The sequence below is a fragment of the Miscanthus floridulus genome, chromosome 4, assembly GCF_019320115.1.
Source record: "Miscanthus floridulus cultivar M001 chromosome 4, ASM1932011v1, whole genome shotgun sequence".
Classification (NCBI taxonomy): Eukaryota; Viridiplantae; Streptophyta; class Magnoliopsida; order Poales; family Poaceae; genus Miscanthus; species Miscanthus floridulus.
In genome coordinates, this window is record NC_089583.1 from 24,231,528 (window position 1) to 24,242,656 (window position 11,129).

The following is an 11,129-nucleotide window of genomic DNA, read 5'->3' on the forward strand; positions in this document are numbered from 1 at the left end:
GAAAATGTTACTATTCATCGGTTTTAAATTTTTTGCAATCTAAACATTGCCGTGGTTCAATTCACTACGAGGAGCACTACGCTGAAAGAGCCTGGACCTGAGAGCATCTTCACCTGGGTACCGTTTAGTTCCACTTCATTTTGCAAAAATTTTCAAGATTTCTCGTCACATCGAATCTTTGGACACATGCATGAAGCATTAAATATAAATAAAAAATAAAATAAATTACACAGTTTAGACGAAATTCACGAGACGAATCTTTTAAGCCTAATTAGACTATGATTGGACACTAATTGTCAAATAACAAAAAAAAATGCTATAATATCATTTCCCAAAGAATTTCGCCAACTAAACAAGGCCCAGATCTCTTACCCTCTCCCCTATCGCTTAAATAGAAAATGTAGTGGTCGAAGTAGATTTCATGTTACATCTTTTAGCCCTAAATTCTTTAGAAGATCTCCTAAATCGACCACCATCTCTTCTAAAGAAATAGGAGAACTCTCCCTGTCCTAAATCATTGTGAGATTTTGGCAATCTGCTGAAGCAGGGACCCCTCAGTATCCTAAAGTTCCTTTTGAGGGATCTCATATAACTGGTTATTATAGTATATCCGGTGAAGATGCTCTGAGCCAGTCCAAGGGGAGGTACTTCGCGTCAAATTATAGATTATTTTAGTTTCTCTGTTGCTAAAAAAGATTATTTTAGTTTTCCTAGATACGTAATTTTTACTATGTCTAGATAATATGTACAACTATACATCTAGAAAAACCAGTATGGCATATAATTTGAAACCGAGAAAATACCACTGTTCAAACATTTCTAGGCAGAAACAACTTATCTAGCATCAACCAGCCTTGGCAAGTTTTAATTAGACCAGATATGCCAATTGATTCTACCGTTTCAAAATTGGGTGTCATCTTAGAGATTTCTCTCAAGTCTCAACAAATCCAGGCTCTCATCAACTTACACTAACGACTTCTTTGGATCCATCATTTTCCCACAATTCTCATGAATCAAATTGCACCCAAACTAGCACACAACGAAGGAACAGTACAATCAAATTCCGCAAACGGGCATCAATTGAACCACACACAAATCTGATGGGTAGGTCAGATACATCTGCTCGCATCTCTCTGTCTCTGAATAAATCAATTTTCTAGAGTTTCTTAAGTCAAACTTTTTATGTTTCACCGAATTTATAAAAAAACACAAATATTTGTGACACCATGTTATAAAAATATAGTTTGGTGTCATAAATCTTGACTCTTTTCTATAAATTCAATCAAATTTTTAAAAAAGTATGACTTATAATAGCTCTAGACATTAGTATATTCAGGCAAGGAGGGAGTAACTAAAATATAATTTAGCGGGCATTTCATTTGAAAATACACATTCAGCATGTTCACTTGTTGGTTTCAGCCAGAGCTTATCAGCCAGCTAACAATGTTTTTTCTCTCACAACAAACCAGCACCAGCCGGATTTATCAGCCCAGAAACCAACCAACGAACATGCTCATTATATAAACGCCCCATCGATTCACAGAAGTACTAACATTCTGAATTCACATGGTTCATTCAAAGTTGTCATCAAACTATCATAGAGCGAAGTGCGTCATCATCTGTGATATTGCAACTCCAGAATGCAACGCGAACAATACAAGCTAATTAAACACCTAAACGAACCAGCTCACATTATCAGGGCATAACTAGTCTCCCCTGAAACCACCTATCCTCAGCATCATAATCTACTTAGGGTTAGCAGTCAATAACGAATAAAACGAATGTCCATCACCTTACAAGTTACAACAGCATGGCTGGATCCACCGCAGATCGAGACAGTTCAACAGCCATCGATTTCTCCTCATCTCAAGGGGACGACATTGGTACCAGACCACCTGTCCAGCAGCAAATGCGTACCTTTTCTTACACAAGCACCCACGACACGGACAGCGCAAGTTCGAGGGCACCTTGCTGGTGCTGCACCATGAACGACTGAAGGGTGGAGAGCCAAAAGCTTCTCTACTGGCTTGGTTTCGCGCGTTTCATGCCACCGTTACTGAAAGGGGAGACACTTCCAGGGTGAGGGCTATCTTCTCTCAGAGTTGAGTTTAGCATAGCCAATTCCCTCAGCTGTTGCCTCTTGTAGAAATCTTGTGACTCTTCCTACATCAAAGGAACGCAAAAATTGAGTTCTGAGCTAGGCGTGCTCTGAAACTTAAAGACACTCATAATTCAACAGAATTTCTAAGAAGTTAGAGAAGAAAATATAACGAAAAATACAATATATGCATACAATGACTGAGAAGTGAAAAACACTTTACAGAAACATTGAGTGAAGAAATTGCTCTCAGCCACAACAGGCCAAAGCTAATGGTATTCAGAGTTCAGTATAGCATTTCTTCTCTGGCCACTACTTGCAAGTAAACGACAACACATATATCTTCTCTACGGAACCAATTAATACTGCCATAAGTCACTGACAAAGAGGTGGTATTGTCGAGAATGACACTGCATCTTAACCTTTCAATATTATAATACTATAGTATCCTTTGAGAGAAACTTACCTATGAACCTTTGTATGTCCAATCTACATGCACAAAGACACAGCTAGATAATGTTTTAAAAGTAATAGGTACACACATCCCAAAATGTCCATTTTAATTTTACTTCAGGGAAATTCATGATTTACATGCAGTTAACGATATATTAGGCAAAAGTACGAATGCTTCATATTTTGAGAAAGTTGCAATTGAATAGCATACTACAAACTTTCCAGTTTTAGTATATACATTTCCTTTTGTTGTTGACTTCAGTTTGCATAGTTAGACAAGACAGAATTATAGGGTACATGTTGTGCATGTTAGCTGCTAGAAGTCACTAGATACTAAGTAATGCAAAGCTTGACACCATTAGTCTGTAATACTCCCTCCATTCTCATATGAGAGGCGTCTAAGAAGTTTTCACCAAGACCAAGGAATCCAAACTTCCATCTAAATCTTATTAACACCTGGCCGCGCTAATTAATCTTGCATGTTGCATGCGCGATGTTCCAACCGTACGCGACGCTCCGCATGCCAGGAAATCCCGCCAGGCTTGCACACGCTCTAGCTCGCTCTCCTGCGACGCCCGCGCCGTGCCGTCTCGCGATCATATTTTCGGCAAATCGTTTGGTTCTTCTACTAACTCTCGCGTATGACTCAATTTCGGTTCTAAAAAAACATAGCACCAAAGATTCCAACGCTCGCACTGGGCAAACTCTTGCGACCCCAAATTTTGAATCCACCATGTCTCTCTATATATTCCCGTCTTCCATGCACAAGTCTTATGCTCACCTCTCCTCTCTAATCCATGGCACAGTTAGGATTCGATCTCAACCAAGAGCCAACGCCAGATTGGGACCTCAATGGCAGTACGATCGATTGGGATGTCATTGATGAGTCTGGAATATGAGCAACAACTAATCTTGCTTATCGCCTACATTGGTTGAGTCTGGAATATGAGCAGCACTCTCGGTCATCCATATGTGCTCAGGGAACAATATGGTGTCGCCGTCCATCTTTAGATCATCGATGTTAGGGAAAATTACAAGCAGTCAAACTCGTTGAAGCCATAGATCCAAGCTCCTAATGTATACTCCCCGTGTATGAGACCACAGCGAGAGCACAGAATCCCAATGCCGCGACGACGACACCACTCCTCATGGTCTAATGCATCTTTACCGTTGTTAGTTTCGGCCCCGGCAATTGCTTCGTCGATCTCGGCCGCAACGACAAGCTTGGTTTTGGCCCCGGCAACTGCTTCGTCAATCTCAATCTCGGCTGTGGCAACCACTTCGTCGATCTCGGCCACGAGCGCATCCTCGTCAGACTCATCCTCGGAGTCTGGCACCCAAATGAGGCCACGAAGGAACTCCGGCGAGGCGGCCAAGTCTGGTGCCGGTGGCAGTGAAGGGCTGAGCGATGCCGTAATGGAAGTGATGGGCAGAGATGGAAGTGTGTCCGAGAGCGACACTTCCTCCATGGCTGAGAGCGAGAGCTGACTGTATGAAAGGGAAGCAGTACGACTGAGAACAAGTTAAGTACGCGTGCATCCAGCCGTTGGGAAGGAGAAGTAAATAACTTGCGATCGATAAACGGACTGTATGCACGCGTCGGAGTTATTTCCTCTGGAAAACTCACATGCATGCATGCGGAACTGAGGCATCACTCCTTATGCGCCTGTCATATGCGAAAACTTTTCTAGAACCAATACGCCTCTCATATGAGAATGGAGGGAGTAGTGATTTACAAACTATAATGAGTTAGACAGATACCTGAAGTGATAAACATCCAAATATTATTAGATTTAATACATGGATCATGTAATATTTCCACAACATTGACCAATTAACATAAGAGTGTCCCAGTATTTGACATAAGAGTGTCCCGGTATAGTTTATTGTACACTAGAAGAACTTACCACTGGCTTTAGCAATTCTTCCATGACTTCTTGTGCCTGTCTCAGTCTTGTATCAATGACATTTGCTGGTAACTCAGCCTCGATCAATATATGCAGTGGCTCATTCAGATGTTCATACCCAGGTTTTCCTTTAAGCTTCTCCTCCTGAAGTAACAACAAAAAAAGCGTACCATTACGGAGTTAAGCAGAAGAGAATGACAGGAAGGGGAAATATGACTTCTTGATTGCTGTAATAATGGTGTAAGGGGAATAAATTAAAGAGGTCAGACTGAATCCTAAAACATATCCACAATCCATAACAAGAAGAAAACACAACAAAGCAGTGCTGAAACTTCACATGGAATTCACTTGCAGTAATTGAACATATCTGACCATAAGGAATAACCAAATGTTACTATTTGAGAAGTTACCAAAGTCTAGGTCATGGCATAGCGAGCGAAACTAACAGCAAATAGATGTGATTCTTCAAGCCATCTTCGGTTGGAGGGCTCGAGTAGCTAGGGGGGCAAATGGATCAGATACGGATGGATACCTACGGATACAAATTCAAATAGTCATTTTTTTTCTCGAATTCAGATTTGGTTACGGATATTGTCAGATAGTGTCGCTGTGTTGGATAATATATGAATGGATATTGACATCATATATGATTCTGATTATCTAGATTTGCATACGGTGTCAGACATTGAATATCTGGACTTGGATACTGACCAAAAATATCCATACCATTAGTAGGGTTACTGGATATTCACAATACAGATGTATCTAGGATTGGCCCTAAGGCAGAAAAAAAAAAACAAGCAAGCCTCCCAAACACCAATTCTTTTTCAGCGCTTCTGCTGCTTTTGATAGGGAGAGCCAAAAGTTAGAAGTGGGGAGAGTCCAGCTGTGTATCTAGGATCGGCCATGTTTGGCGTGGCTTATCTCCAGCTTCTAAGAAAAAAATAAGTAGGCAACCCATAATTTTTGCTTCAATCCATTGAAGCTCTATGCCATAAATATTTTGATTTAGTGACAGCGAGAAAACAATAAGCGCAGAATTGAAGCACTCCTTGGTTTGAATTTGTGCCATAAACAAAAATGGACAAACTAATGATGCTTTGTCTGAAGGATAGAGAAAGAAACGAAGAGTGCAAAAATGGCAGAATTCCTCCTAAAATTATGTAAGTGACCTACTGCCCTTAGTCATCACAATGCTGCTCTTTCTCAGGGTCCCATGGGCATGGGGGATCTGGATCTTGAGCAGGACATTCTGTCACTCTGTCCCAAGCCAACAAGATCTAATATAATAAAAAGCAAGTGACGCCTGTAAGCATTCATTTATTCTGTCACTCTGTCCAAAATTATGTTTGCCCTTATACTGTTTGAGTTAGTCAACTGGAAAAAAAGGGCTTGGTTTGTGTTTTCTGATCAAGTCAAGGAAAAAAAAAAGGCTTGGCTCCCGTTTTCTAATCGTGAATGCTGATGTCTAGTCTATTGCAGAAATGACAAAAGCAAGACTAGTAGAACAATGTTAGTACTAGAAGTCAACCAAGAAACCTGAAGTGGCATGCAGCTCATAGAGTTTCTTGACAGACAATACTTTAATAGTGGAGCTCCTTCACCTATCTAGCTATAAAATCTTGCTAAATTTAAGATAGCATAAGTACAGAAACATACAAGTGTGGTGCGCTTAAGCAAAACAATATTTTGGTTACCTTTTCTGTGTCTTTGATGGAACCCTTTCCTCTAATAAAAACACGGCAGCCAGTTGATGCTTCGACTCGCTTTAGAGAATTACCCCTTGGGCCTAGAATGCGCCCCACAAAGTTGAACTAGAGAAAATTTAAAATAGAAGATATTAGAAAAGAAATGTCATTCAGTGCTGAAGGATAAATTGCACAGGTTGCGGGAGGCAGTACATTAGGGTAAGAGTCGACGGGAACTTCCAAGCGTACGATCTTCTTGACAATATAAGAGCCAGGACTTGGTGGTGCTCCTTGCCAATCCATACTTGTTCCAGGAGGAGGAAGGCCCAATCTCTGTTATATTAAAAGTAAACATTACTATATATGACATAGACACACCCTCTAGGACTCAAGTATCTTCACTACAGAACATTGTAACAATACAGGTCTGCAGCCTGATGGCTGTAGTGCCTTAGTAGCACCCAGCAGGCCCGGGTCGACTCCCTTTGGGAGCAGATTTACGGGGCTTGGTTTTTTTTATTACATTCTATAGAGCATCATAGCCTTCATGATTTTATCCGTCATCAGAATGTTGCAAGAATTGGAGTTCCAAAAACAATGAAAATATAGCATAACAAACGAAGGTTACTGAAGGGATTAGAACATGTTGAAAAAGGAAGCTTATTTCAGCAATTAATATATTATACACCTACCTCTTGGTGCATCCCATTCCAAGGACCATATCCATTGCCATGTAGATTAGGCCGGACAATTGGTGAAGACATAGGACTAGGGCTTCTAAACCGGCGCCTGTCAAGATCACTAAATCCATGGTCATGAACCATGCTTGATACCCGCATGATTTCTACATGACACAAATGACAGAAGAAAAGAAAATCAGCAGAGTTAGTAGTCAGAAAAGAAGAAATAATAAATTGTTTTAACATAGGGTGCCATAATAGCAGCACACATAAAAAAAGAATAAGAAACATGCCAGATAATAGGCTATAGATAGCAGATTGTGTAGTCCTGCTCCTGCAGATGGTTTCCTCAAATGGAAACAATATGCTATTTTTATTAAACAAGATAATCAATATGCAATGCAGTACAGCTAAGTTATCACTCTGCACAATGCAAGCCACGAGGATGGAATGAACAATTGATTGCATCCCCTATATAAACCTTCGCTGATCAATGGGATCTATTGCTGTTTTCAGCCATCTTGATCACTGATTGTGGATCAACTAGTATGAACTAAGAACTCATTACCAAACTTGGTAGCAAGAGAATCAAAACAATCGGCTAAATCACCTAAAGGTCGACCCAATCGCGAAACAGGGACAATAAGACTAAAGGGATCGCTCTACGCCAGTGAAGACAAATCAAGATGACGGCTTGGCAACTCTACTATTCCCCACCAGCATATAAGCTGCAGAAAAAGATCGGCGGCCACCCGAGCATTGAAGCCGGGCGATTCCCCAATCTCGATTGCAGAGGAAATCCCCTCTGAGTCTCAAGCACACAAGATTTGCCACCAATCGGCAAGCAACAGTGAGCAAGCGATGGATAAAAAAAAAGATCTCACCTTGGTTGAGCAGCCGGCTGCATATGGGCAGCACCTGCATGAAGGGACCCAGCTTCTGATGCTCCGCGAGAAGCTCGGCCAAGTACTGGCTGCAGAGGAAGCAAGCAGGGACGGTAGCGTCAGCACAGCGCACCAAACCAATCAATCGCGGGGGAGAAGGGAAGGAAGCGCGGAAACGGAGCAATCGTCGGATCAAGAGTTGGTAGCAAGTAATCCGGGTGAGAAATCAGTACCTGTCAGCGTCGGGGTTGCTCCTAATCTGGGGGGAGAGGGTTCTTGCAGGGGAGAAGCCCTGGCTGTAGAAGAGGCCTGACATGGTGGCGGCCGGGTGAAGAGGGAGAGAGAGAGAGCTGGGAAAGAGAGAAAGAGAGGGTTTTTTCCTTTTCCTTCCAAGTGGAAGGAGGGTGATGATCATAGAGAGAGAGGGGGACCCACTCCCAGCCCACAACACAAGAGAGAAAAGGTTTTGCACCCTGTTTGTGTGGGTGCTGCTGCATAAAGGGAGACTGCTCTCCGATGGAATACAGGAAGAGAGGCTGCTGGAGTAGCAAAAGGCCGGCCTATCATACTGCTGCTCCGTGATATCTCTTCCAGATTTATGTTAGCGTCAACCATTTATTTATATAATATATATCCCTTGTTTATTATTTCCAGTCCTACTTTCATACTACTGTTTGTTTCATATACTAAATCAGAAAACTTTATCCCCCCACACCAATGACGGAGCCAGGAAAAAATTATAGCTGGGGCGAATTGCAACGACAAAAGAAACCAAAAGGCACCGCATTCACATCGCACCTTATTAACATACTACAATCACACAAAATTCACATACTACAATCACCCCAATTATTACAAAAACGCTGCAATCACAAATGGTATGTTCACATACCTCAAATTTGAAGAATAAACTAAAAGTTCTTGATCACTTAATCCATATACACCTTCACCCTCCTCGTGATGGACCTCCTCCTCTCCTCCCTCCATCGGAGCAGAGCAGTAGAAGCCAACAGCGCTAGGAGGCGGGCGGGGACGCCGGGCGGCGCCGGGCGGGCCTGGTGGCGAGCCGGTGTGTCGAGCGGCGGGTGGTGGCGGGCGAGTGGCCGCTCTGGCACTCCGCGTCTGTGTGGCGCGGTGCCCTGTTAGCCAGTGGGCGGCGGGCGGCGACCAACTCCTCGCGAGTCGCGACCTCGCCTAGGGCGTCGGTGCGTCGCTGCAAATTGGGGAATTGGGGAACGAATCCACCGGTTGCCAATTGGGCTTAGGGAAGCAGTGTGCGAGGTGGGCGGGCCTCTCACCTCTATTGGGCTGAACAATGTGAAGAAAAAAGCCCATCTTCCGGTTTCTTCCTCCGTGCAGCATCGCGCAGGTCGCTCTGCTCGTGCTTGCGACTCCTCGCCGCCGGGGACCTGAGTTTAAGGAAGAAGCGGGGGTCCAGGGGTCTGGGACGAGCTCGCCGGTAGCTGGGGCGGCCGCCCCACCCCGCCGCTAGGGTGGCTCCGCCAGTGCCCCACACCCCACCCTACACAAAGGGGATACTAGCCCCCCGGACGTCCAGTAAAAGCGCGCGTCCGGACGCTCGCACCTCCTGTCACGTACGCCCACGGGGAAAACGTAGTGTCTACCTCTTTCTCCGTGAGTCTAGACGCCCACGGGAAACGCCACACCCACAGTTCCTTCCCCCTGACCCCCCTCCTCACTCTCCTCACGGGCAGGACCTAGGAGCCGCAATGAGGACGAGCATGCCCCATCCGCAGGCTCCCAGCGCGCTGCATCCCCGACGCTCGGGCCGTTCTCCCATAACTCTCTGAACATAAAATACTTGAATGCAACATATATCTAAATAAAAGCATAGGAAACATTTATAACATACACTTGAAACATATGCAACATCTAGATAAAACGCTTGCAGCTTGTAACATGAAAAAACTTACTGCAACATAAAGACTGAAACAACTGAAACATTTCGAACATATGTGTGAAACATATGCAACATCCAGATCAAAACGCTTGCAACATAGTCTGAAAGTAGATAAAATATTTTGAATAAACGCTTGCAACATTCTTTGAAACACTTGCAATATCCTGATCTACTTTTGCAATATCCATATGAACCCCTTGCAATATATATCGAAAACATATGAAACACTTCAAACAAAGCATTTGTAACATAGGGGGAGAGAGGCGGGGGTCGGTCGATTCTGGCCGTCATGGCGGGAGTCGGCGGCGAGCAACGGCGCGTGAGCACCACCAGCACCGCCTTGTGCTCGTGGGTGCCCTTGACTCGGCCGGGGATGACCTGACACGCCCCAGCACATGCGTCCAGTCGCCATCAACAAGGGCAGCGACGACGACCCGCGACAGCGAGGCATCCTGACGGCGCTAGGTTGGGCAACAGGCTGGGGAGGCACTACGCAAACCAAGGGAGGAGGAGGCGTGGTCGCCGTGGGTGTAGGAAGGTGGCCGCGGTGGTGGCGCAGGGCTCTACTACTGCCAGCAGACGCGAGAAGAGACCGAGAGATGGGGAGGGCGAGTGACAGAGTGGGGGGATTTTATTTTCTTGAGAGTGGCGGGTGAGGCGGAGTGGGAAGCCGCGTTCGAATGGACGTGGAGTATTTAAAAAAAACCTAGCATATGTAGGTTAAGTAAGATGTTGTACTAATTAGTTATATAAGCGAACACACCATTTGTTTTAAGGTTGTCGCATCATCTTGCTCTAATTTTTTTTCATTCGTACCTCACCATTTTTTCAGATGGGCTTTGGACCCTTGACCTAGGAATGTTTTGAAGGGCCCATCTAGCCCATACCACCATGTGAGCACCAGATGGTCCAGGACGTACAGAATGATGCAGATGGAGATGGACAATGGATATAATAAATAATTTTTTTAAAGATTAACGGGATCATTTTCTAATTGAATGGCTTTGAATTTGGATGGCTAGATGGGGAGTTCAATGCGGATGGTGAAAGTGGAACATCTGTCACCAGAAACAGAAACGCTAGAGCGCGTCATCCTCTTGAGTAGCCCTGGGCAAATTTAACCGAGAACCGAAAACCGAACCGAAAGAATCGGAACCGAAACCAAAAGAACCGGAACCGAAAATTTCGGTTCCTTATTCGGTTCCTGATATTGAGGAACCGAAATAACCGAAGAAAATTCGGTTCCTATTCTCAGTTAACCGAATTAACCAAAAGAACCTAATTACATGAATTATACTTCACTTACTTGCATTTTGTAGGATTATGTTTGGTTTATGTGTAGTGTTTTATATTTGAACTGCTATATATTTGTGTTACTATGTTGTTATTGTTTTCTTATATATTATTATTATTAAAAATAAATATAGTGTTGCATAAATTTGCCTTAGAACAAGTATATTTATTATTGTCTTGAGGTCTTCTGAAAAAATTCGGTTAG

The 11,129-nt window shown here is 43.7% G+C and overlaps 1 protein-coding gene across 1 annotated transcript; it reads right to left on the reverse strand.

The window, feature by feature from the left end:
- Positions 1–1,598: 1,598 nt before the first annotated feature.
- Positions 1,599–8,117, reverse strand: LOC136551166 (KH domain-containing protein SPIN1-like). The gene is made up of 7 exons (XM_066542748.1): positions 7,944–8,117; positions 7,711–7,799; positions 6,839–6,990; positions 6,360–6,479; positions 6,156–6,272; positions 4,459–4,602; positions 1,599–2,163 (listed from the first exon to the last, which is right to left on the reverse strand). The coding sequence occupies exons 1-7, from the start codon at positions 8,024–8,026 to the stop codon at positions 2,020–2,022; spliced, it is 849 nt and encodes a 282-aa protein (XP_066398845.1). The 5' UTR covers positions 8,027–8,117; the 3' UTR covers positions 1,599–2,019.
- Between the last annotated feature and the right edge of the window lie 3,012 nt (positions 8,118–11,129).